This window comes from Pygocentrus nattereri, chromosome 12, assembly GCF_015220715.1.
Source record: "Pygocentrus nattereri isolate fPygNat1 chromosome 12, fPygNat1.pri, whole genome shotgun sequence".
Taxonomy (NCBI): Eukaryota; Metazoa; Chordata; class Actinopteri; order Characiformes; family Serrasalmidae; genus Pygocentrus; species Pygocentrus nattereri.
In genome coordinates this window covers 16,865,333-16,892,862 of record NC_051222.1, presented here as the reverse complement: position 1 = coordinate 16,892,862, position 27,530 = coordinate 16,865,333, and the positions used below count along the sequence as shown (strand labels likewise).

The following is a 27,530-nucleotide window of genomic DNA, read 5'->3' as shown; positions in this document are numbered from 1 at the left end:
GATACTTCATGCTAAAGGAGTCTGCTCATCTGCTCTGCACTGAGATGCTGGGGTTAACAGATTGCGCCAACATAGCTGAGGTCCTTCGTGAGGAGTCGGACATCAGCAGACGCCGCATTATCACGCAGGCCCGCATAGAACGCCTCACCATTGCTCAAAAGAAGCTAAGAAACTTCATTTGAAGAAGACGACCCTGGCAACAGCTCACACTATAGTAAAAGAGGAAAGACACTATGAATTATTTAGATGCAACAATAGCAATGACCTTTTTGCTTTTAAAAAGATAAACTGTTCATTTTATGTCTGTTTACTGTTGGATTGTGATGTTTGTTCAGCCAGGTACAGACAGACTGAAGTTTCTGTTCATATATAAATTTTCCATTTTTCATTTTTCAAAATTTTTCATTAGTACCATTTTTTGGTTTGCATTTTTAGTTTAGTTTGTCTTAAGGGTGCATTATAGTTTTGTATAGAAAACATTATAGTTTTATATTATAAGGTGCATTATAGTTTTATTTTGTTTTTCTGAAAAGCTTTATATTCATTTTTATGCAGTGTTTAGTTTTAGTATTATAATGAAAGCTTCGATAGGATATGTTCTGTAGGGTATAAGCGATAAACACTTTAAAATGCATGATCTCTATATAACCTTCATTAATTATTTGTGAGATTTGAGAAATTATTTGTGAGAAATGGTTTGTGTAAAATTATTGATTTGGAAACTCACCTGTTACTCTTTCTTTACAGTGGTGGTGATGGGAACCAGGGTTCATAATGTCTACACCTCAAAAATAGCCATTTTATACTATATCCAAAAGGACCAAAAGGAGTAAACGGGTGTCTTCTGAATTTTTATATCTAATGCTGATGATGTTAAAATACGGTTAAATCGTAAAACATTTTATTGAAGTTCTATTTAGCCTTGACAGCATCCCATTTGCCATGAATAGCTTTTTAAAAAATCTTTATTTTAGGCCAAAGGCTTGTAAAACTATTGTAAAAACAATGTCGCATTAAGCAGCACGATCATAACCTCTTTATCTAATAACTTTCTATGATGCAGCTTTTAAAGGCATCAAACTCTTCAGATGTCTGATTTCTATCACCACCACTGTGAACAATTCTGACTCTTTAAGTTTCTCTACAAGGGAGCATTTCACAACAAACCACTCTGAACATTATTCACATCTTAACCATTGAAATACACAGATATTTTGAAAAGTTAAACTTTGGAAAATGTTACCTATCACCATGGAAACACTGGAAACACTAAATGTCTTCATACTGTCTTTATTTAAATACAGGTTAGACTGGATTTATAAGACTTGGTTAGGTGGTATCTGTCACTGACACATTGTTAGACACTGTTAGTCCATGCTTATGGGGGACTGTATGTAATACAGTGACAAAAAAGAAATCACTATTTGAGATTACTTAAGAGGTTTAAGATAGGCATGAATGCTGCTTAGCTGGTGGCTTACGTTATTTGTTAGTTATTTGTTCCAGTGAAAAACTTCGGACCCTAAAGTGTCAGGGATGATCAGGTATATTTAAGGGGGGAATTTTGTACATTTTTTATGCCAAATTATAGTTTTAAGCTAGTAAGAAATATATTAGGGCATTTCAGACCTCAAAGTCCAGACCAAAGTCCAAACCAGAGTTCATGTTTTGTTTGAATGGAGAAAAATGAATGAACAGATCAATTTTATTGCCACTATGCTAATAATATTATGCCATCACTACCAGCACCATCAACTTCAAGCGCAGTACTCAAGACTAGCTCGATTCGCCAAATGAATGTCCTCTTCATGCAAAAATTATATTGTCACAGACAGGGACAATTTTATGCACTGACTTCAAGCTCCGAACAATCCATAAAAGTGTGACCACTCTTTTCCCTTATTGCAGCTTCAATTCTTCTCAGTAGTTTTGCTTTCAGTATTTCAAAGAAATCTTTAATCCTCAGCTCCTAGTTTTAGTCTTAGAAGTTTCTGCTTCTCATGATCCAAGTACTCTAAAACCCATGCAATGATGTTGAAGTCTGGGTGACCGGTTCACTGTTCTAAACCAGCAGCTTCTTTTGTTATTGGCGACTTTTCTTGTTTGCAAGCTTTCTTTTTTGTTAGTTTTTCATTTTCTCAGTAGCGGCTTGACAGCTACACATCCGTTGAGCTGTCTTTTCACAGTGGAAGGATGGACAGAAACACCTGTGGATGTTTTCAGATCTGAATCGAGATCTCTTTCAAAGATGAATGCTTTGAAGTCCTGTTTATCTGATGGAGATGGTCTATCAGGTCTTGTGTGGTCTTGTTAGCAATCCCATTTTCTCTGTATCTTTTAATCCTTTTTTGAATTCCAGCTTGGAAACATGCTTTTTCCGTTTATTTTTCTTTTACTTACACTTTCCACTTTGACAGGCAAGATTATCTTATATCTAATCTCAGATGTATCTCCAGAAAAATAAACAACTCATACTTAGAAATTAAATAAATGAACTTTTCTCCAACTTTTGCACAGCACTCTATTTTATAGGTCTGTTTCCCAGACAGGGGCCCTGTCTGTATCTGATCACTTTTTGTTCTTTGTTGTTTGTTCTGGTGTTTTGCACGTGACAACGGCTGAGGAACCGGTTTATGGTTGGGTGTGTGTTTGTGACTCATAGTCACAAGATTTTGTTTGAAAACTCCCCTTGGCCCACCTTTACACGTTCACTTTCAGTTTAACCCCTCACAAAAAGAGAGCCCACACATCAATTACTCACTTTTATATCTAGATATTTTGCAGAATTTACTATGATTATAGTTTCCAAATATAAAAGATTTTTTTTATTAATAACTGAATAATATGCCATTCTAAATCCCTCTCTACTCTAACAGATCGTCTACCAGCGGCTGGCTGACTACGTGTCTGTGTTGATTTTGCTGTTCATGCTGAAAGAAGCTGCATGAAGGAGCTGATGTAAAGACTTAAAAGAGCACAGAGCTATATCGGCGCATGGAACGACCACAGCAAGCACAGAAGAGGATCTCTGAAGCATTGCATTTACTCGGTGCTTGTCAGTCGTTTTAGTTTATATTTAAAAGTAACATGTAATGTAAGGGAAGAATTTATATTCAGAGTCTCAGATTTTTGTGATTTCCTCATTCTCATAACTATATAACTTACTAGTTTATTTGTTCTCACAGAATAATTCATAAGAATAACTTAACGATGAGCTTAAAGATTATTAACTGAATAAGAAGCTAATGAAGTGAATGATTCTTTAAGCTCATTTCCTCTTTCCACTTCCATTTGGGAAAAACTGCTATCAGAGATCCTTTTCTAAGAACAAACCTCTCTTTGTAGATAAAAGCTATCTGATATGCGTGTCACTCACTGTGGTTACAGCTGCAATATCAGTGCACTGACCGAACAAACAGCTTCGCTCCTCACAAAAAGCCTAAATAAAAGTAATATAACATGATATAATTTTATCTAAGTAAGCTTCTCTAAGATTCTCCATTGAAAGAAATGCAGTCCAGGACGAGACCTAATGCAACTCTAAATGTGTAAGTTTCCCAGCAATCATACAAACAACACACAAGTTTCTGTGTTCATCAGACTTGAGGGCTTCACTTCAGCCACAGCAGCTAAGCTAATCAAACAATGTTTTCAAAACCTCCACAGCACGAAGAACTGGGAGGTAAAGGTCCGAAACGACATGGACGAGTCAAAGAGGAAACAAAACTGTTCATTGATTCTGAAGGAAAATCGCAGATAAACGTCAGGGATTCAAACCCAGGATCTCCTGTTTACTAGACAGGCACTAATCACCTAAGCCACAGCGCCACAGCCTGTAGAGTAGCGGGTGTTTAGCGTTGGCCGTTTAAGAAAAATGAATGAACAGATCAATTTTATTGCCACTATGCTAATAATATTATGCCATCACTACCAGCACCATCAACTTCAAGCGCAGTACTCAAGACTAGCTCGATTCGCCAAATGAATGTCCTCTTCATGCAAAAATTATATTGTCACAGACAGGGACAATTTTATGCACTGACTTCAAGCTCCGAACAATCCATAAAAGTGTGACCACTCTTTTCCCTTATTGCAGCTTCAATTCTTCTCCGTAGTTTTGCTTTCAGTTTTTCAAAGAAATCTTTAATCCTCAGCTCCTAGTTTTAGTCTTAGAAGTTTCTGCTTCTCATGATCCAAGTACTCTAAAACCCATGCAATGATGTTGAAGTCTGGGTGACCGGTTCACTGTTCTAAACCAGCAGCTTCTTTTGTTATTGGCGACTTTTCTTGTTTGCAAGCTTTCTTTTTTGTTAGTTTTTCATTTTCTCAGTAGCAGCTTGACAGCTACACATCCATTGAGCTGTCTTTTCACAGTGGAAGGATGGACAGAAACACCTGTGGATGTTTTCAGATCTGAATCGAGATCTCTTTCAAAGATGAATGCTTTGAAGTCCTGTTTATCTGATGGAGATGGTCTATCAGGTCTTGTGTGGTCTTGTTAGCAATCCCATTTTCTCTGTATCTTTTAATCCTTTTTTGAATTCCAGCTTGGAAACATGCTTTTTCCGTTTATTTTTCTTTTACTTACACTTTCCACTTTGACAGGCAAGATTATCTTATATCTAATCTCAGATGTATCTCCAGAAAAATAAACAACTCATACTTAGAAATTAAATAAATGAACTTTTCTCCAACTTTTGCACAGCACTCTATTTTATAGGTCTGTTTCCCAGACAGGGGCCCTGTCTGTATCTGATCACTTTTAGTTCTTTGTTGTTTGTTCTGGTGTTTTGCACGTGACAACGGCTGAGGAACCGGTTTATGGTTGGGTGTGTGTTTGTGACTCATAGTCACAAGATTTTGTTTGAAAACTCCCCTTGGCCCACCTTTACACGTTCACTTTCAGTTTAACCCCTCACAAAAAGAGAGCCCACACATCAATTACTCACTTTTATATCTAGATATTTTGCAGAATTTACTATGATTATAGTTTCCAAATATAAAAGATTTTTTTTATTAATAACTGAATAATATGCCATTCTAAATCCCTCTCTACTCTAACAGATCGTCTACCAGCGGCTGGCTGACTACGTGTCTGTGTTGATTTTGCTGTTCATGCTGAAAGAAGCTGCATGAAGGAGCTGATGTAAAGACTTAAAAGAGCACAGAGCTATATCGGCGCATGGAACGACCACAGCAAGCACAGAAGAGGATCTCTGAAGCATTGCATTTACTCGGTGCTTGTCAGTCGTTTTAGTTTATATTTAAAAGTAACATGTAATGTAAGGGAAGAATTTATATTCAGAGTCTCAGATTTTTGTGATTTCCTCATTCTCATAACTATATAACTTACTAGTTTATTTGTTCTCACAGAATAATTCATAAGAATAACTTAACGATGAGCTTAAAGATTATTAACTGAATAAGAAGCTAATGAAGTGAATGATTCTTTAAGCTCATTTCCTCTTTCCACTTCCATTTGGGAAAAACTGCTATCAGAGATCCTTTTCTAAGAACAAACCTCTCTTTGTAGATAAAAGCTATCTGATATGCGGGTCACTCACTGTGGTTACAGCTGCAATATCAGTGCACTGACCGAACAAACAGCTTCGCTCCTCACAAAAAGCCTAAATAAAAGTAATATAACATGATATAATTTTATCTAAGTAAGCTTCTCTAAGATTCTCCATTGAAAGAAATGCAGTCCAGGACGAGACCTAATGCAACTCTAAATGTGTAAGTTTCCCAGCAATCATACAAACAACACACAAGTTTCTGTGTTCATCAGACTTGAGGGCTTCACTTCAGCCACAGCAGCTAAGCTAATCAAACAATGTTTTCAAAACCTCCACAGCACGAAGAACTGGGAGGTAAAGGTCCGAAACGACATGGACGAGTCAAAGAGGAAACAAAACTGTTCATTGATTCTGAAGGAAAATCGCAGATAAACGTCAGGGATTCAAACCCAGGATCTCCTGTTTACTAGACAGGCACTAATCACCTAAGCCACAGCGCCACAGCCTGTAGAGTAGCGGGTGTTTAGCGTTGGCCGTTTAGCGTTAGCCGCCTTGCCTGAGAAGAAAGTAAATTTAGCTGCATTAGCTTCCAGTGTATCCATCAAACCACACAGCTCTCTCATACAACACACTATGTGCTTCTGATGTTAATATTATATAGAGTTAAAGGCAAAACTCAGTTCATGCTAGTTAATGTCTTTATTTAATAACTTTTAGCGAAGGTTAGCGCTGCAGCTGCACTTGGCGCTAGTTATAAGTTATTTTACCTCATGAAGTTGTGTGAACTGAACAAGTGAAAAGAGTGTGAGAGAAAGTTGTTAAAAATCTGAGATAGTAACATAATTTAAATTGAGATTAAATTAATTAAATTGAGATCTGTTAATTTCTCTCTCTCTCTCTCTCTCTCTCTCTCTCTCTCAAATATATAAAGTATTCAATGCAAACTATATCATTTCAAGAAACTTGTGCAATAATACCGCAGTCATTTGTAAATGTTGATCTTTTTTCCATGGACAAGTGATTTTGTCAAGCTCTTAATGTTCAGTCCTGCATCTAAGGTTGAGCGTGGTATGTACACGAGTTATTTATTTAAAGTCCTTGGCAACACTGGAAGTCAAAGTACAGGAAGAACACCAGCCCATGTTAAACACCACAGAAAGCTCGAACACAACATGGAAACTGAAAGCAAAACGGCATAATAACAAGATGACTCAGGCGATGACAGAGAACAACAAAGAGATGATCAAACATCACATCATGCAAGGAACACAGAGAAAGATATGTCCAAAAGTATCTAGACACCCCTTCTAAGTTGAACTCAACTACATCCAACATAGGCGTACAGTTGCAGACGGCTTGTATAATTTCCCATTGAAAAGCATGGCTAACAGAATGGGATGTTTTGGAGCACCCGCACGTAAGCCTAAGGTCAGCATGCCCAAAGCCAAGCGTCGACTAGAGGGGTATAACCCCCCCCCCATACTGGGTTCTAAAGCAGTGGAACTGTGTTCTCTGGAGTGATGGAGCCTAATCCTATACCTGTGGGATGATTTGGAGTCATCCAGAACTGATCATCTAACATCAGTAGGTTGAACTCACAAATGCTTTTGTGGATGAATGCAATCAAATCTTCACTTTCAACATCTAGTGTGGAGCCATCTCAGAAGAGTAGAAGGTGTTAAATTTAGATTTTGGGAGAAATACTGGATGAACAGGTGTTTTCAAACCTTTGGACATTGGTTGGTTTCCTCGATAGGGTTTAATCCTAGTCCTGGAAAGTGTAGTACCTGTCTATTCATTCCTGTCTGGGAAGCCAGTCACCCGCTGACAGTAAACACGAACCTACGCTAAAAACTTTGCCATAAGATGTGTACACATGAAAACAAACAGATTAGCACACTGAGAGCTAATATTAACACTAACTTTAGTTATAAATATCAACAGTAAACCTGCAGTAACAGCTGGCCATGGCGGCTCATGGGAAGATCCAAAAGAGCTGGCAACCTAGCTAAGCTCAGGGTTGCCATGACATATAAACTCATCTGGAGGCAATAATCACAGAAAGTGTTAAATACAATACAAATACGTACAGGATAACAAATGTGTGGCGAGTCAATAGAAGACAGGACCAGGGCAGAGAGAGAAAGAAGCAGGAGCTGAGCAGGAAAAACAGGAGTTTTCAGAGCAAACGGTTAGCTCTGTAAAGAAATTAGATTCCTCTCAGCTGAATCAGGCACAGCTTAGGATTCAGTAACTGTTAACTCTTCTGTCAGGGTCTAATTATACACACCTACAGTAACCAAGACTTCAGAGCACAATATAACACACTGCTGTCACATGAGCTTGGTACTAAAAAAATTATATCATGCCTGAATTATGCTTCCTTTAACACCTGCACCGGTGTTTATGTGAAACCCAAAGAGGACTAGACAGGACAACTTGGAAAATCCAGACCCATATCAAGATCCATATCTGGGAAAAACCCATGTAATCTCTGTGTTCCCAGCTTTCAGTTTCACAAGTACTGTTGCAGTGCGACTGAGGGCCTATATATACAAGAGCACAGTGGTTACTTTCAGTTTATTTGTGTCCTTCTGTAAATCAGGTTGAAGACACACAGGTGAGTAGAACACCTTGCTAACGGTCCTAAAATACATGCAAAGTCTTTTATTAAAGTATTGAAGTTGTTCAAATGTAATTTCCCTTCCTTTAACTTTCTCCAGTAACTGTCTCCTCAATTATGGAGAATGATGGATTTAGTTTCGATGACGTATCTTCTTCTACTGAAAGCAGGTGTGTATAACTGACTGAAGTTATTACTGAAATCTCTTGTGAATTTCATAAATACATCAAACATGCAAACTAATGTCTGTTCCTCATTTACAGTAAAGCCATGGAAGGGGTGTTTCACAGCCATTTAGAGGAGAGAGTTCGTCCTTATATCGACCTGATTGACTCTCTGAGGCTGATCGGCATTGAAGAAGATTTAGCTCTACCAACTATAGCAGTGATTGGAGATCAGAGCTCCGGGAAAAGCTCTGTACTGGAGGCGCTGTCTGGGGTGGCGTTACCCAGAGGGAGTGGTGGGTAGTTTTCTCTTGTCCTTTATATTTTCACAGTATAAAAAAGTTTAATAAGGGCACAGAGCACCTTAACCTTCTGAAGCATGTCATTTTTTAATTTGTATTTTGAATTTTGTTTTGTTTTAGTTCATAATTAAGCAAATAATTACATAATGGAAAATGAAAATGAACAATGTACATTTAAAGAAACTCTTTTGAAAAACTATGTTTTTCACTTGCCTTCACATTCTGTAGGTGTGTAGTTAAATACATGTAAATGTGTGTACACTTAAATTATTGCATAGTCCAATTGCTGGAATGTTGCCTAAAAAGTTTCACCACAAGACAGATGCATCAGTAAATGCATATGGACAGGTAGGTATATAATAATTCTCTGTACACTGTAGGTATTGTTACCAGGTGTCCTCTGGAGCTCAAGCTGAGGAAGATCAAGGGTGGGGTTCAGTGGCGAGCGGCCATATCTTACAAAGAGGAATACATTGAGTTTGATGACCCATTACTGGTTGAACATTACGTTGCAGAAGGTCAGTGCAGTTGCTGATAATACAGGTCGTGACCAGAGCTTTACGGATAGGGGGCTAAGCCTGTAGTACGGAGGTCTAGGGCGCAGTCCCCCAGTAGAATTAGTCTCAAATTTCGGGTTATAGTGATAAACATTTTCTCAGCCCAGTTAAATTCAATTCAGCATTCATTTGAGTTAAAGCTTATACAACTCTCCCTTGCTTTCTACTTGATCACTAACCTCCATCAGATCTGCTCCTTCAGTCCTGTCAGACCTTCTTTCTCTCCCTCTCTTCCTGTGTTAAGAATAAATGTTAATACGTTGTTTAATTAAACTCAGATTTATAAGATCCCTAAAAAAAGAATGAGATTTTTTTGTTTGTTTTACCTGCTAAAAATCCTCTGCCTCTTAACTTCCATGGGTTGAGGAACTGTGGGATGTAAAACTCAGTTATGATCAACACTGTATGACCTCTTCACTGACATTTACTTACTGTAAAAATCAATATATGGTAAACACCTTTCAATGTTTCCAAATACTATTAAAAAAATGTAAAGTAATGTAAGTAATGTCATTTCTATCCCTGTTGTTCACTGTCACTTTTAAGTTTCTTCAAATTCTTAAATTTTGCCTGTCTGTTAGTTAGTCAGCCTGGTTAGTTAACTAGCTAATGTTGGTGCCTCACGAAAACACAAAGTTAGCTCGCTAAAAAACGCAACCAAGTAAAAACGTGATATCCAGCTATACTGACCATACCTTGCCACAGATCCATGTTTTAGATGGGTATCTTCACTCTGTAACTACTTACTGTTTCACTCTGTACATTACATGTTTTTGAATAAGGTTTAATGTTTATACGGTCAACTGAACAACTATCAACGGTCGCTGAACTACGTTACTAAGCAGCGTGAGTAAAACTAGAGCTCCGCCCTGTCTTAAATGATTGGCTTACAACATAAGAGGTCTGATTTGATTGGCTTAAAATTTATGAGGTCTCATATGATTGGCTGTGTGGGGATTCTACTTTTCACATTACGTCTGGCCGCACAGCAGAGGCAGCGCTGCGTTAGGGCATTAGGGCCAACGGGTTGCGCCCTACTATTGGCGCTGTGGATGAAAATGAAATGAGAAATGAATGAGAATAAACTATACATGACTTTAACTAGTAATGTAGCTTTATTTGAGAAAACTGGCCTAGCGACTTTCATGCTTATGTAGTAGCTCTTAAAGAAAAAGCTTAGCTTACTATCAACTTCTCACACTTTATCAAAAAAACTGTTAGCTAAATGGCATTTAAAATCATTTAAAAGATTTTGTGCACCTACAAATGAAGTGTTACGTCTGTCTGACAGCTCAGAATGTGTTGGCTGGTGACGGAGTTGGAATATGTGATGACCTCATCACTCTGGAGATCATGTCTCCTCATGTCAGTGACCTCACACTGATCGATCTGCCTGGGATTGCAAGGGTTCCTGTTAAAGGTCAGCCTGATGATATTGGGGAGCAGGTCAGTACACAACCATGGTGTATCATTTCATGCATCAGTTAAATGATAGGATTTTCATTTATTGGTAAGCTGCTTTTCTTCTAGATCAAAAATCTCATACAGACCTTTATTGAGAAAAGTGAAACCATCAATTTGGTCGTGGTACCATGCAATGTTGACATTGCAACAACAGAGGCACTGAGGATGGCACAGGAGGTGGACCCTGAAGGCAAAAGAACTCTGGGTAAAGTAATAATAATAATAATAATATGTAATGTATGTGAAATAAAAATATTTATTTATTTATTTACTTTGTTTTTATCAGCTATTCTTACTAAGCCAGACCTTGTTGACAGAGGAGCAGAGAAGACCATATTGGATGTAGTCAGAAATCAGGTTATTCCTTTAAGCAAAGGATACATCATCGTTAAGTGCCGTGGTCAGAAGCAGATTGATGAGAAAATCTCTCCGGAGGAGGCCACTCGAGTGGAGAGAGACTTCTTCAAACGTCACGAATTCTTCAGGTAAGCTTCACATGAAGAAGTCATTTGTAATTTGTACAATCATTTCTTATTCGTGACATTTAAGCAGCTCATAAAGCACCTTTTTTTCATTGACAGTTGCCTTTTGAATGAGGAGAAAGCAACGATTCAGTGCCTTGCCGGCAAACTGACTCAAGACCTGGTTGATCACATCAAAGTATAAATACATTTTTACTCTCCATCTAAATCTATATCTGTATCTTTCACTAAACTTACAAAGTAACAACACTAAACACTTTCAGCTAAAACAGTGTATCCCAAATACAGTCCTGGACAGACATCTCACACACCCAGTGCTGAGCCAGGCTTTGAGTCCAAACCAAATCCAAACATCTGCAAGAAATTAAACATTTATTTCATCTTTCCACGATGGCACGTTTTTGTTATTCCATGTCCCCATAGCTTCTTCACTGCTTGCTATCTAAATACAGGCCATTTCATTTCACTGTTTCTTTTCCTTTCTTTTGTTTAGAAAGCGTTGCCTCTGCTTTCAGAGCAGATAAAGAAGCAGCTGTGGGACTTGAGAAAAGAGTTGAATCAGTGTGAGGCTGGCCCACCGCTGGATCCACAGAAGAGGAAGGACTTCCTCATCATTGTGAGAGACCACTTCTTACTCTAAAACTCCAAAAACCACATGGAGTTGCCCGTTTACTATCTAGTTTACTTACCTAGAATCAAGTTTCAGTGACCATTTTATCAGAAACACCTACCTCATACATGCACTTTATAGATTTACAAATCTGACTCGATTTCACGTCTAAGAAATTGTTTATATAGGTTAGAACCACACATGACTGGATATTTGTGATTTCCTGGTGTTTGTTTGCATTACTGATAAGACTGGATAGAGACTTCTGAGAAATTCATTTCAAATATGTAGATTTTTAGTGTTTTTGTTTTTTCAGCTTTACAAGGCAGCCAATCAGAGCAGAGCCGATTTACATACACCAGTCTTAAAGGCACAGTAGCCAAAATAATCTGTTTAATTTTAAAAGATAAACAGGTAGGAGCATGGTTCAAGAAGTGTGTTTTTAGCTGAATATGAAGTATCACCAAGTCTGTCAGTAAAGGATTCAGCTCTTGAATCTATTTTAATGCAGGAAATGCACTAGAGTAAAGCAATTGTGAGCGTTTAGTGTAAAATGGTTCAACATGACAATGTACAAGAAACAGGCTTATAAATGAATAAACTAATGAAACCTAGTGGAGTCCCTTCAGTACAACATGGCCATTTCCACTCCTGACTATAACTCATATTTTTCTACTCTCAATAAATCTGCCCTAACTGCTTCTCACTACAGTACCAGTGTTTAAAGAAAGCTTTGGTTTACATGCCTAAATTCCGTGTTGGTGGTTCCTTGTTCTTGCAGACTTTGATGAATTTCAATGACAAGATCAATCGCTTGGCATGTGGGGAAGCGGGTAATGAGGACAACTTGTTTGTTCAGCTTCGGTCGGAGTTCAAAAAGTGGAAAGAGCATCTTGACAGTACAAAGTCATCATGTAAGTAAATGTGTCAATACATGTTAAGCCTGGCCAGGGTTATAAAAGTATTGGGAATATGTATTCAGAATACGGAAGTTAAGTATCTCTGTTCTTTTGGAATACTTCACTACTAATTGAAAAAAGATCATCAATCATCAAAAGAAACACCATCAGCACTGGTTTATTAACCATTTTAAATTCAGTGCACAGCATAAGGCAGACATGGTTGTTCTCATCAATACGTATTCTAATTGTGTTCTGAAGAGGGAACAAAGTCGAATGTCTGCTGGTGAAGTGACAGAAATATTAAAAATAGACTTGTTCTGTTGAGCTTTGAGCTGTACCCTGCTGAGTGATGCTAGTGAAGTTAGCCAGCTACAATTGTAATCCACCGCAGTACAGGCTCAAAGCTGATCAAAAGTTGGCCTAGAAAACTATGAAATATACTTTTTCTATGAAATATCACTTTGTATGTGAAGAGGTTATTCATGTCAAAATTTACACGTAACGCAGTTCATGAGGAGGTCCAGACTGTGGTGAAAGAATATGACCTGAAGTACAGAGGAAGGGAGCTGCCTGGCTTCAGTGATTATAATGTGTTTGAGATGGTGGTGCAGAGACTTGTGATCCAACTGAAGGGACCAGCCATTGAACGACTCAGAGTCGTAAGAGGTACGTTCACACTTACACACTATGGCCTTTCACAGTCTTTATTTTTTCACACAGGGTTTTTTGCTAATCCTGCTCCTGGTAAACTCCAGCAATGCACAGTTTTAAGTGTTCCCTACTATACTACTATACTATACAAACTACAGGAACGGCAGTAAAGATTCATTAACACCACCTAAACTGGAGTTAATCTTTAACACAGTTTGCAATGACAAACATTCCAGTCTTTAAAATATCAGTGACTGAATTTTCTGTATGTTGACTTTGCTTGATTAAGATTAAGAATTTGCAGTGTCCCAGTCACTTATACTCAAAAAAGAATGTGTTATCAGTAAGTGGATTAAAGCAGTACTTTTTGTTAAAAATGCTCTTCTGCATGGCTAAAAACAGCCAGCTGATGCCTGAATTTGTCAATTTGTATAGGTAACTGTACAGACAGTGTCAAAAGCCACATAAGCAAGTCTCTCTGAAGTTACTTAACAACCTGACGTGGTAACCAACTGGGTCAGTGTACCAGCTTCCATTATTTGCATTAGCCTTGTAGTTCTAGTGTAAGACTAAAAAAGCACACTGGGGACACCAAACATGCTTGGCTGATTGACTACATTTGGGATGAGGTGAAAACTATGTAAATAGATCTTTAGTTGAACTATCACTTTATCAGCTGCACCCACTGTCTGAATATGATACATGGATTTCAGAAACCATCCAGGAACAGTTCTCAGATGTGTCCAAAGTCTGCTTCCTCAACTTTCCTTTCCTCCAGTGTGTTGCCACGGTAAGCATTACTTTTAGAATTAAAAGAATATTTTAATTACATTTTAAAATACTTTTAACTTTCAACTTGATTTGGTGGTTTCCAGCAGCTCTACTGACACTATGTACCCTTTCTGCTTATAATTGCTACCCCAGAACAAGATAGACAACATTCAGTCAAAGCAAGAAGCCAAAGTGGAGCAGAGGATCTTGGAGCAGTTTGAGATGGAACAGCTGGTCTACACTCAAGATAGCATCTACTTCAAAACATTGAATGGAACACCAGGGGACGGAAAAACAGCTTCAGAAGACAACTACGCTGGGCTTGACAGCAGGACCAAATATCCTGAGATGCTGCACTCTTATTATGAGGTATATTTTAGTCCAGTGGATAATAAAGTAGGAGGGCAAAATAGTATTGAAGAACCACCTCACCTATAATGTGTGAATGCAAAATAGAAATGGAATAGAAATCCACAACAACGTTATCATTTTTCAACTCCTAACAGATCGTCGTGCAGCGACTGGCTGACCAGGTGCCCATGCTGATCCGATACTTCATGCTGAAGGAGTCTGCTCAGCTGCTCTGCAGTGAGATGTTGGGGTTAATGGACGGTGCTAATGTAGCTGAGGTTCTCCGGGAGGAGTCAGATGTCAGCAGACGCCGCATTAACATGCAGAACCGGATGGATCGTCTCACCATCGCTCAAGAAAAGCTCAGTAACTTCATTTGAAGGGGACGACCTTGGATATAAGCTATCATCTTAGATACTAACAGATAAGACATCTTGGGAGTTATTTAGATGCAGTAATGACAATTCCAGTTATTTTTTATCTTTTTAAAGGTAATTTTTTCATTTTTTATGGTTTTAGGTACAGCACACAAACAGTGAGGGTACATTTTAGAAAACCTACATCATTGGCTCTCAATCCTGCTCTCAACACACCTGATGCAACTCAGGAATTCATTTACAAGCCCTTCCTTCCTATGGCTGACTCTGAAATGGCTCCTTACATTGTGACCTATCTGGCCTCAGCTATCCAAACAGTGCATCATATGTCTAACAAACAAGCCACAGGGATTTTGCCACCTCTTTTAGCAAAGTCACTTATGTTTCACACAATTATGTGTTTATAAGTAATCACGTTTGTTTCACATCAACAGGTTTTCAAGTGATCACACATTGTTTCACATGAGACATTATTATCTACAACATGCACGCCAGTGGTGCTACAGGACCAAGACTAGGAGCTGACCTAAATAATTCTGCAGAACAATTCAAGGGGGTCTGGTGACATATCTTAATTTCAAATAAACACTTGCATTCTTCATATTACTAATACAGAGGAATGTGATGTGTACAATGTTTTTTTTAAAGACTTGATATAAAAACACATTTGTCGCCTTTTTAATAAAAACACTTTTCAGATATTTACAAAAGTATGTAAGTATATTTTTATACAGTACACGTTATCAGACCTCTGGAAGAACGACAGAAGCTTGCTGATTAACTATGCAACAAAATGTATATTTCAAAACTAAAGCCAAACAATATCCAACACTAGATTTTTCATAAGGCCTATTTTTCTTGGTTGAATCATGGTGGTCTGTTTTATTACTGAACATTGATCAGGCATGCCTGGCTGTCTTTAAATGATTCACTGAGTCTGTGAATTTGTTAGTGCATGCAGGGTAATGTAGCCTATTTTACTAGCACATTTTTGTTACTACTTTAATTTAATTTTATTTCATTATATAAACTACAAAGACACACACTACTATACTATAATGCACTGTTATCTCTTGTGAAACAGATTCTAATTTAAAGGGAACATGAACGTATGAGTTGCTGCATTCTTTCTGATAAAAGAATGAGGTCAGACGGTTTACACCAGCATTTCACAATTACTAATTCTTCACAGTCCTTCTGATTTCTTGACTCATTTCTTGTCTTAAAAACAGAAAATGAAAAACAATCTGAATATGACTGAATTATTTATGCCTAAAGTGTGTAGACAAAGCTTCATGTCACCTGAATACTGTTTACACTTGTTCCTCATTTCATGCTTTGTAATAAACATGTGCCATTATGTCTTTGCCACTGTTTTGCCACAAAGCATTGTATACCAGTTTGTGATGTAACAGATCACGCGGTTGGCGCTTTCCTCCGAGCGCGTTCGGCTGTACCATGGCGTTGCGTGAGCGGCAGTTGGAAGAGAAGCAGTGGTTGGTTTCACAGGTCTCCGAGGAAGCCTGTGCTAGCCTTCACCCCCCTAGCACTGGTAGTATCATGTGATTGGGGTAGTCCTAAGTATCAGGTGGAATTGAAAACGACTAAATTGGGGAGAAAATCAGGTAAAAAAAAAAAAACACACCTAATTCCGCCTATTAGCTTATAAGCAAGGCCTTCATGACCTGAATTCAGAGCGCTAGGTGAGGGTTAACACTAAAATCCACAGCCTTTTTTGGTCTTGGAAGGCCTTCAGCTTGACATGCCTGTTTTACAGGCCCCACCAGGTGAACATGGTAAACAAATATTACTCATCTTATTATTTGTTTACTTGGTTACTGCAATATGACATCTTGTGATGTTTTTACATATTGTACAGTATCTGGCTAGAACAACCTAATACAGCATTTCTCAGCCCTGGTCCTGGAGGACTATTGCCCTGCACTTTTTTGTGTTTGCTCTGTTCCAACACATGTGATCCAACTAGTCAGCTCATTAACAACCTCTTACTGAATTGAAGTGGGTGTGGTAAAACTGGGGAAACACTAAAACATGCAGAGCAGTGGGCCTCCAGGGTTGAGAAACTCTGTGGCAAAATGGCCATGTTTCACCACAAAGGGGCGCTAATAGCTAAGTAGGCTTTGTGCAGATTGTTGAAAGAAAAGCTTCTATGAGAACCTCACAAATGTAATTATTAACTATAGTACTACAACCCAATTCCAAAAAAGTTGAGACAGTAAGTGATATGCCAATAAAAACAAAAATCAGTGATGAGTAAACTGTGTTTGACCTGTATTAAATTGAAAACAGTACAAAAGTATGATATTTGGAGCCAGATTCATAAAACGCAGCACCAGATTTACCACGGCAGTAAGTAAGCAGCACATTTGCTCATTTATAAATGAGGATCGCCTATATTTTACTTCCTGTGCAATATGAGGTGTGACTGAACTATTATCTTATAAATACATAAATATGGCAGTGTCGATTCATAACACAACACCCTCCCGCCAAAAATAACACATGAACCTGCTCTGACAGTAATTTTCCCAGTGAGAAGGTAATGTGGATTAAATTCTGTTCAAAAGTGTTTTCAAACATGATTGTTCACACATGCAACAAATCACACATACACAGTCAGATGATTAACTGAAATATTTAAAAGACACATTTCAATCTGTTTGGATGGAGCAGCAGCAAACCGTCTAACTGATGCTGTAGAAGAACAGAGGAGAAAAACAGCTTGAAAAGATTTTCAGACTGACAGATTTAACTGGCACTGTATTTAGTACAGCCTCTGCTTCCAGAATCAGATTCCATGTTATGCAAATCCCCTGTAGGTTTAGCTTAATGCAAGTAAGTGAAGAGTAATTTGACATGTTGGCATTCTACATATATTTTAACTGATTTTATTGTGAGCAGTTGTAACTTCAAATACTATTTTTCAATTTTTGCATTTAGCAGATTATAAGCAAATTTTATTTATGCAGTTAGTTAAAAGTCTCTTGATAGTCTACTGCATGTATTCAGATGCATTACTGCTGCTACATAATTATGTTATTAATGTCACTGAGGATTTTTTATCTTAAAATGACGATTCAAAATAAAGTGTCACCCAAAATGTAAATTTGGATGAATGTATTTCAAATATTTGTACATTATGTACATTGGGTTCTTCCTGGCCAGATATTTGGTGAGGATTCAAGGGCTTTGTCACGTTCACATTTGCCTCCATTTACACCAAAACAACATACAGTATATGGAAAAAAGTATTGGTACATTTGGGGCACACATTACACTTACATGAGCCTTTACAACGTCCCATTCTAAATACATAAGCATTATTATGGAGTTGGTTCCCCGCATCTATAAGAGCTTCCACCCATCTGGGAAGCTTTCTAGGAGATCTTGAAGAGTGTCTGTGTTTAGATTTTTGCCCATTCAACCACAACAACATTTGTGAGGTCAGACACAGATGTTAGACAAGCGGGCCTGGATCACAGTCTCCATTCTAGTTCAAACCCAAAGGTGTTTGAAGGGGTTAAGGTCATTGCTTTGTGCACTGACCTTTTGCATTTGCTTTGTGCACTGGGATACAGTCATGCTTGAACAGAAAAGGGCATTCTCCACACTGTTCCCACAAAGTTAAAAGTGTACTATTGTCCAAAATATCTTTATATGCTAAAGCATTTAGATTTCCCTTCACTGGAACTAAGGAGCCTAGGCCAACCCCTGAAAAACAACCCCATAGCATTATCCCTCCTCCACCAAACTTTACAGCTGGCACAATGGCAGGGAACTTTCTCCTGGAATTCACCAAACCCAAACTCATCCGTTAGACTGTCAGAGAAGCGTGATTCGTCAAAAAGTGCGCTCTCTGTGTACTTTTGTGCTGATGTTAATGCCAGAGTAGGCTTGCAGGTCTACAGTTACAGAGTCAGAAGAATGTTGGCAACTTTTATTCACTATGCCCCTCAGCACTCAGCGACCTGCTCTGTAAATTTATATGATCTGACACTTCATGGCTGAGTTGCTCTGGGTTACTAAATGCTTCCATTTTTCCATAATAACACTCAGAGCTGATTATGGAATATCTAGGAGGGAAGAAATTTTTTTAACTGAGTTGTTGCAACAGTGGCATCTTATTACAGATACACGCTTAAATTCTGTGAGCTCTGTAAAACGAACCATTCTTTCACAAACGTTTGTAAAAGCAGACTGCATGGCTGGGTGCTTGACTTTATACACCTGTGGCAATGGGACCGAATGAAACACAAATTCAAACATTAAGAGGTGTGACCCAATACCTTTTGTCCATACAGTGTATTTAAACTTCCACTAGACACTATGTATACATTCAGACCTGTATGTCACGATTGGCTCCTCCCATTCCTCCATGTGGTTTTTGTTTACTTTTTCATCCATGTGTGTTTGTTTTAGTTCAGTCCAGCCCCCATGTTGTCTGACTCCACCCGATTGTTACCACCTGTTTCCCACCTGTCCCTCGTCTTGCCTCTGTTATATAAGCCCTGTGTTTGCCCTGGTCTGTGTTGGTCTTTGTTTGATATGTTTATTGGAGGTACTGTTCATAATACTGTCAATCTGATTGTTATCAATGATTAAATGTGATTCATGCATTTCAGAAATCATCCAGGAACAGTTCTTAAAAGTGTCAGGAGCATGCTTCCCCATCTATCCTCATCTCCAAAATGTTGCCATGGTAAATATTATTATTATAATATATAATATTATTTCAGTACAATCATTTTGAAATTTTAAAGCACTGCTTGCTGTTGTATTACAACTACGTATCTTAACTACTTACAACTGCTACTTCAGAACAAGATAGAAGACATTCAGTTAAAGCAAGAAGCCAAGGTGGAGCAGAGGCTCATGGAGCAGTTTGAGATGGAGAAACTGCTCTACACTCAGGATGAAATCTATTTTAAAACCTTGAACGAGATCCATTCTTCTGGGGAACTAGCTTCAGAGGACAGATATCCAGGGCTAGAGAGCAGGAACAAGTATCCTGAAATGCTGAAAGCTTATTATGAGGTATGTTTTAGTACTTCAGCGACTAATTACCAAGTAGTCCTACCAAAATGTTTTTTAAAGGACCAGTAAAAATATTAAGGCCCACATTGAACATTGAATAGCCTACTTTTCTTACTTTTATTAAACAGTTTGCTCTACAATGCACAAACCAGCCATTAGGGGTGTACTCTGTGTACTTCTGGTGCCGGTCCCAAGCCCAGATAAATGGTGAGGGTTGCGTCAGGAAGGGTGTCCGGCGTAAAACTTGTGCCAAAACTATCATGCGGATCACAAATATGATTGCCATACCGGATTGGTCGAGGCCCAGGTTAACAACGCCTGCGGACTCTGAACATAGGGACAATGACTGGTAAAGGCAGAGAGCTTGCAGACATGATGGAGAGAAGGAAGGTAGATATTCCGTGTGTCCAGGAGACCAGATGGAAAGGAAGCAAGGTTAGGAACATTGGAGGTGGATTCAAACTGTTCTATCATGGTGTAGAGAGGAAGAGAAATTGAGTAGGGATAATCCTAAAGGAACAGCTTGGGAAAAGTGTTCTGGATGTAAAGAGAGTGTCAGACAGGATCATGAGCCTGAAGTTGGAGGTTGATGGTGTAATTTTGAATGTGGTCAGTTCATATGCACCACAGGTTGGTTGTCAGTTAGAGGAGAAAGAGGAATTTGGGAGTAAGATGGATGAAGTGGTAGATGGTGTCCCTAGAGAGGAGAGATTGGTGATTAGTGCAGACTTCAATGGACATGTTGGTAAAGGGAACAGAGGGGATGAAGAGGTGCTGGGTATGTATGGTGTGAAAGACAGAAATGCAGAAGGTCAGATGGTTGTAGATTTTGCAAAGAAAATTGAAATGGCTGTGGTAAACACATATTTTCAGAAGAGGGAAGAACACAGGGTGACATACAAGAGTGGAGGGAGGTGCACACAGGTGGATTATATCCTTAGCAGGAGATGCCACCTAAAGGAGCTTGGAGATTGTAAAGTGGTACCAGGGGAAAGTGTAGCAAGGCAGCATAGGGTGGTTGTCTGTAGAATGAGATTAGAAACAAAGAGGAAGAGAGTGAAGACAGAGCCAAAGTTTAGATGGTGGAAGCTGAAGGAGGAGAGTGGTTGCAGGCAGTTCAGGGAAAAATTGCAACAGGCCCTTGGAGGCAGTGAGGAGCTACCTGAGGACTGGGAAACTACAGCTAAGGTGGTTAGAGAAACTGGCAAGAATGTGTTGGGTGTTTTGTCTGGTCAGAGGAAAGAAGACAAGGAAAGTTGGTGGTGGAATGAGGAGAGTATTCAGAAGAAGAAGGCAGCTAAGAAAAAGTGGGATAACCAGAGAGATGAAGGAAGTAGGCAGGAGTACTGTGAGGCTAGTCGCATAGCGCAAAGAATGGTGGCAAAGGCTCAGGCCTATGATGAGCTGTATGAGAGGCTGGACAGTAAAGAAGGAGTAAAGGACTTGTATCGTTTGGCTAAACAGAGAGATAGAGCTGGAAAGGATGTACAGCAGGTTAGGCTGATAAAGGATAGAGAGGGAAATGTACTAGTGAGTGAAGAGTGTTGAGTAGATGGAAGGAGTACTTTGAAGAACTAATGAATGAGGGAAAATGAGAGCGAGAGAGAGGAGGACAAAGGGGGGAGAGATAGTGGATCATGAAGTGCAGAGAATTAGTAAGGTGGAAGTGAGGGCAGCTTTAAAAAGGATGAAGAATGGAAAGGCAGTTGGTCCAGATGACATACCTGTGGAGATATGGAGATGTTTAGGAGAGAAGGCAGTGGACTTTTTAACCAGGTTGTTTAACAAAATCCTTGAGAGTGAGAGGATGCCTGATGAGTGGAGAAGCAGTGTACTGGTCCCCATTTTTAAGAACAAGGGTGATGTGCAGAGCTGCAGTAACTACAGAGGTATAAAGTAAATGAGCCACACCATGAAGGTATGGGAAAGAGTTGTTGAAGCAAGGCTAAGGCGAGAGGTTCAGATCAGTGAGCAGCAGTTTGGTTTCATGCCCAGAAAGAATACCCCAGATGCAATTTTTGCGTTGAGTGTTGGTAGAGAAGTACAGAGAAGGTCAGAAGGAGCTACATTGTGTCTTTGTGGATCTAGAGAAGGCATATGATAGGGTGCCAAGAGAGGAAATGTGGTACTGTATGAGGAAGTCAGGTGTAGCTGAAAAGTATGTTAGGGTGGTGCAGGACATGTATGAGAATAGTGAGACAGTGGTGAGGTGTGCAGTTGGAGTGACAAACGGTTTCAAGGTGAAGGTAGGGTTACATCAGGGATCAGCTTTGAGCCCCTTCTTGTTTGCAATGGTGATGGAAAGGTTGACAGATGGGGTCAGGCAGGAGGCTCCATGGACCATGATGTTTGCAGATGACATTGTAATCTGTGGTGAGAGTAGAGAGCAGGTGGAAGAGAATCTGGAGAGGTGGAGGTTTGCACTGGAGAGGAGAGGAATGAAGGTCAGTAGAGACAAGACGGAATACATGTGAATGAGAGGGAGGCAGGTGGAAAGGTGAAGATGCAAGGAGTAGAGGTCGTAAAGGTGGATGACTTCAAATATCTTTGGTCAACCATCCAGAGCAATGGACAGTGTAGAAAAGAGGTGAAGAGGGTGCAGGCAGGATGGAGTGGGTGGAGACAGGTGTCAGGGCTGATGTGTCACAGAAGGATAGAAGCAAGAGTGAAAGGGAAGGTTTACAAGACAGTAGTGCGTCCTGCTATGATGTATGGTTTGGAGACTGTGGCTCTGTCTAAAAGACAGGAGGCTGAGCTGGAGGTGGCGGAGATGAAGATGCTGAGATTTTCGTTGGGAGTGACAAGGATGGACAAGATTAGAAATGAGCAGATCAGAGGGACAGTGAAGAGCAGTTTGGAGATAAAGCCAGAGAGGCCAGGTTGAGATGGTTTGGACATGTGTTGAGGAGGAATAGTGGATATATTGGTCAAGGAATGTTGGAGATGGAGCTGCTGGGCAGAAGGAGAAGAGGTAGACCTCAGAGAAGGTTTATGGATGTAGTGAAGGTGGAAGGTGTAAAAGTAGAGGAGGCAGTGGATAGGGCAAGATGGAGGCAGATGATCCGCTGTGGCGACCCCTAAAGGGAGCAGCCGAAAGAAGAAGAAGCTCTACAATGCACACATTGTCATTTCATGTACTGTACTGTTCACATCCCAGCACATACATATATATGGGATATTTGGCCTTCAGGTGAAATTTCAGGATGAACCTAAAATGCACTCTAAACTTTACAGGTGAACTTAATGTGACCTTCTCTAAACTTTTAAATGCACATGTCCAACTGTTTGTTTCAGTACTTTTTGCACAACTTGCTGTTCTCTAACAAGGAGCTTAACGGCAAGGTGGTGGTGGTGTTATGGTGTGGGCAGGTGTGTCTAGTCAATACAGAACTGCCCTACACTTTGTGAAGGGTAAAGTGGCAAGCTCATACTAGTTGAATAACATACCATAATTAATCCAGTCATTTCATCTTCATGGACGACAATGCTCCAGCTCATCGAGGCCACATCATTAGGGAACGGCTGCTGGAGACTGGGGTACCTCAAATGGAGTGGCCTGCACTTTCTCCAGAACTGAATCCCATAGAAAACCTATGGGATCAGCTGAGTCGCTGTGTAGAGGCTCAAGGGCACATGACAAGTTATCGAGACATTGACATTTTTTGTTGGGGTATACCCACCACTGTTGTTGGCTTTTACATGCTTCTACTGAAATGCCCTACTTTCATGAAATAATATTACTGTAGCATGAACTTTTAACATTTTCCATAAATTTCACCGAAAGCCATATATCCCTAACTTTTTGTGAGTAGTGTAAATGATAACCCATATCCATATACAGTATCTCACAAAACTGAGTACACCCCTCACATTTCTAAAAATATTGTCTTATGCCTTTTCATGGGTCTCTTTACATGGGCCTGACTGGTTCTGATGTATTTGAAACCCGAACCCGCTTACACATGCTAACAGGGGCAAGTTCAAGTGGAGGTCTGGGGTATGATAAAGGTATAACGTGATCAAGGTGATCAGTTAAATGCAAGCGTGTCCAATGTTTGGCTTAGACTGATTAAACCAGTAGAATCATGCATGCTCCATCTTATAAGATTGGAGATCCTGGATTTTAATGTGTAGTAAATTTGATTTTAAGCTTGTTTTTATGAATGTATGAAATGCTATATAGCGCTTAGCCATCTGAAAACTGTGACACATGAACTGCACAGAGTAGCAGTAGTAGCGAGCTTGTGAACATTAGCCTGACTCCAAATAACAGCTGCTTTTTCCAACTGGTTGGCTGCTGATAAGCAGGAATTGTCTGTTTTGTTGATACGGCCACCCCATTAATACAGTCAAAGAATAGTCTAAATTCAGCTTATGACGAGGTGTTGAAATGGTCTAAACAAGGTTATCACCAATTTTATTTTTATATCAACCAATTGTGGTTGCAGGTTTTCATTCCATATATAACGTATCTAGTTTTAGACTAGATATGTTAACACTGTGACCACCTCATTAAACAAATAAAAAAAGTTGTGTTTCTGCTTGATTGAAATGAAAACCAGCTTTTGTAGATAAAACTAGTGACTCCTGTTCTAAAAGTTACATCCAGACAGTTATGACAAAGCTTGTTTATAACCAGGCGTTAGCCTTGCTGGTGCAGCCTGCCTGAGGAGTTCTTGCTCTGCTGAAAATGGTATCTTGGCAAGTAAAATTATCTTAAATTTAGTCAATATATCTAATATTTCTAGTTTTGAGATTGTAACCTTATGAGATTTTTAAAAACATATTTCTAGATACCTTTTATTTGTTTAGGTGATATTAGTAAGTCAAATTATTTCACTGTATTGTTAGGTAATTTTACTTGAGTTATAAGAAATGTGCCTGAAGCAAGCCAAATAATTCTGCCTGCAAGGAGCCGGTGTGGCAGCATATTTTCATTCCAAACAAGCAGGAGCAAACCTGATTCCACTCCGTTAATCAATTGCTTTCAGTCAAACAACTGATCACGTGCTTTGCTGGAATAAAAACATGCAGCCTCACCAGCCCTTTACTGATAGGTTTCGGCACCCCTGTACTAAAATCATCCAACCATGTAAAAATGTCTAGAAATAAGTTAATAATCTTACAATAAGCTTAAAATAATCTTAAGAAATATTAGCTATATTGACTAGGTTTAAGAAAATTTCACTTGCCAAGAAACCATCTTTTGTGGTGCGAAGACAGAGATCACTACCCTGATCATTCATAATTTCCTGACAGATTGTTGTGCAGCGGTTGGCTGACCAGGTGCCCATGCTGATCCGATACTTCATGCTAAAGGAGTCTGCTCATCTGCTCTGCACTGAGATGCTGGGGTTAACAGATTGCGCCAACATAGCTGAGGTCCTTCGTGAGGAGTCGGACATCAGCAGACGCCGCATTATCACGCAGGCCCGCATAGAACGCCTCACCATTGCTCAAAAGAAGCTAAGAAACTTCATTTGAAGAAGACAACCCTGGCAACAGCTCACACTATAGTAAAAGAGGGAAGACACTATGAATTATTTAGATGCAACAATAGCAATGACCTTTTTGCTTTTAAAAAGATAAACTGTTCATTTTATGTCTGTTTACTGTTGGATTGTGATGTTTGTTGAGCCAGGTACAGACAGACTGAAGTTTCCGTTCATATATAAATTTTCCATTTTTCAAAAATTTTCATTAGTACCATTTTTTTGTTTGCATTTTTAGTTTAGTTTGTCTTAAGGGTGCATTATAGTTTTGTATAGAAAACATTATAGTTTTATATTATAAGGTGCATTATAGTTTTATTTTGTTTTTCTGAAAAGCTTTATATTCATTTTTATGCAGTGTTTAGTTTTAGAATTATGATGAAAGCTTCGATAGGATATGTTCTGTAGGATATAAGCGATAAACACTTTAAAATGCATGATCTCTATATAACCTTCATTAATTATTTGTGAGATTTATGTATTGAATGCACGTACTGAAATCTTGTTAACATCCTCATTTGTGTGAATATAAACACAAATATGCCTTGTGGTGTATGTATAGATATCCCTATTCTCACACTGATTGTCTTCAAAGCTGTGTGGGCTAACAGTATTGTATTAATGAAAGTGTGTAGCTAAGACTGGCCTTTCTTTGTAGCGATACAGTTAGTGGATAGGGGGGGGCTAGTCTGCATCAAGTAACACTCAGTCTGAAAATGAGCCTCGCCAGCCTTGTGTTATTGTGCTGTTAGTTTTTGTGTTGTTGAAAATTGTCATCTTTATTTTTATTACATTTAACAAAAGCTTTTTTTCCTGCCCTTTTTCGTTTGTGGTTTGACTCTCTTCTTCACTACACCAGAGATACTTAGAGCCTGTTATTGCTAGAGATGATTAGGTGCATGGCTTAGCTAAGAGTATAACTTAACTTAGGTGTTTGAATAGGCTGAATGAAGCATGTAAACAGTGAAATGATTATAAACAAATAAAAATGATTACTGGAAATGATTACATGATTGTGGTGGATGATCATTTCTGATGATCCGACTACTACTGGTTAAGGATTTTACATTACAGCTGAAATGAGTTAGTAATTGAGCAAAAGTGGGACAGTTCAATTGTTGAGATGTAAACAAAGTCAATCAGAATGGTTTGTGTAAAATTATTGATTTGGAAACTCACCTGTTACTCTTTCTTTACAGTGGTGGTGATGGGAACCAGGGTTCATAATGTCTACACCTCAAAAATAGCCATTTTATACTATATCCAAAAGGACCAGTAAACGCGTGTCTTCTGAATTTTTATATCTAATGCTGATGATGTTAAAATACGGTTAAATCGTAAAACATTTTATTGAAGTACTATTTAGCCTTGACAGCATCCCATTTGCCATGAATAGCTTTTTAAAAAATCTTTATTTTAGGCCAAAGGCTTGTAAAACTATTGTAAAAACAATGTCGCATTAAGCAGCACGATCATAACCTCTTTATCTAATAACTTTCTGTGATGCAGCTTTTAAAGGCATCAAACTCTTCAGATGTCTGATTTCTATCACCACCACTGTGAACAATTCTGACTCTAAGTTTCTCTACAAGGGAGCATTTCACAACAAACCACTCTGAACATTATTCACATCTTCCATCCATCCATCCATCCATCATCTTCCGCTTCTCCGGGGTTCGGGTCGTGGGGGCAGCATCCCGAGCAATGAAGCCCAGACCTCCCTTTCCCCAGCCACTTCCACCAGCTCCCTGGGAGGGATTCTGAGGCGCTCCCAGGCAAGCTGGGCGATATAGTCACGCCAGCGTGTCCTGGGTCTTCCCTGGGGTCTCCTCCCCGGTGGACTTGCCTGTGACACCTCCCAAGGGAGGCGTCCAGGAGGCATCCTAACCAGATGCCCGAACCACCTCAACTGGCTCCTCTCGACGTGAAGAAGCAGCGGCTCTACTCCGAGTCCCTCCCGGATGACCGAACTTCTCACCCTATCTCTAAGGGAGAGTCCAGCCACCCTGCGGAGGAAACTCATTTCGGCCGCTTGTATTCGCGATCTCGTTCTTTCGGTCATTACCCAAAGCTCATGACCATAGGTGAGGGTGGGAACGTAGATCGACCAGTAAATCGAGAGCCTTGCCTTATGGCTCAGCTCTTTCTTTACCACAACAGACCGGTAAAGAGCCCGCATCACTGCTGACCCAGCACCAATCCGCCTGTCAATC

General features: G+C 39.3%; 2 protein-coding genes across 2 annotated transcripts; both read left to right on the top strand.

Annotated features, from left to right (window-relative positions):
- Positions 1 to 8,052: 8,052 nt before the first annotated feature.
- On the top strand, positions 8,053 to 16,130 carry LOC108417434 (interferon-induced GTP-binding protein Mx3-like). Its single transcript, XM_037543554.1, has 14 exons — positions 8,053 to 8,136; positions 8,240 to 8,309; positions 8,403 to 8,599; positions 8,986 to 9,123; positions 10,454 to 10,608; positions 10,693 to 10,831; positions 10,913 to 11,111; positions 11,208 to 11,286; positions 11,602 to 11,724; positions 12,500 to 12,632; positions 13,128 to 13,286; positions 13,985 to 14,061; positions 14,196 to 14,411; positions 14,549 to 16,130. The coding sequence occupies exons 2-14, from the start codon at positions 8,257 to 8,259 to the stop codon at positions 14,771 to 14,773; spliced, it is 1,893 nt and encodes a 630-aa protein (XP_037399451.1). The 5' UTR covers positions 8,053 to 8,136; positions 8,240 to 8,256; the 3' UTR covers positions 14,774 to 16,130.
- A 3,205-nt stretch (positions 16,131 to 19,335) lies between these two features.
- Positions 19,336 to 25,570, top strand: LOC119264763 (interferon-induced GTP-binding protein Mx2-like). Its single transcript, XM_037543556.1, has 3 exons — positions 19,336 to 19,490; positions 19,610 to 19,825; positions 25,085 to 25,570. The coding sequence occupies exons 1-3, from the start codon at positions 19,386 to 19,388 to the stop codon at positions 25,307 to 25,309; spliced, it is 546 nt and encodes a 181-aa protein (XP_037399453.1). The 5' UTR covers positions 19,336 to 19,385; the 3' UTR covers positions 25,310 to 25,570.
- The last annotated feature ends 1,960 nt before the right edge of the window (positions 25,571 to 27,530 follow it).

Bases quoted from the DNA above. Each gene is read 5' to 3' on its own strand.
- LOC119264763 (XM_037543556.1), top strand. From the start codon at position 19,386: ATGATTAAATGTGATTCATGCATTTCAGAAATCATCCAGGAACAGTTC. The intron at 19,491-19,609 runs GTAAATATTATT...CTGCTACTTCAG, and splicing joins ATCTCCAAAATGTTGCCATG to AACAAGATAGAAGACATTCA. The intron at 19,826-25,084 runs GTATGTTTTAGT...ATTTCCTGACAG, and splicing joins TGCTGAAAGCTTATTATGAG to ATTGTTGTGCAGCGGTTGGC.
- LOC108417434 (XM_037543554.1), top strand. From the start codon at position 8,257: ATGGAGAATGATGGATTTAGTTTCGATGACGTATCTTCTTCTACTGAA. The intron at 11,287-11,601 runs GTATAAATACAT...TCTTTTGTTTAG, and splicing joins ACCTGGTTGATCACATCAAA to AAAGCGTTGCCTCTGCTTTC. The intron at 13,287-13,984 runs GTACGTTCACAC...CATGGATTTCAG, and splicing joins ACGACTCAGAGTCGTAAGAG to AAACCATCCAGGAACAGTTC.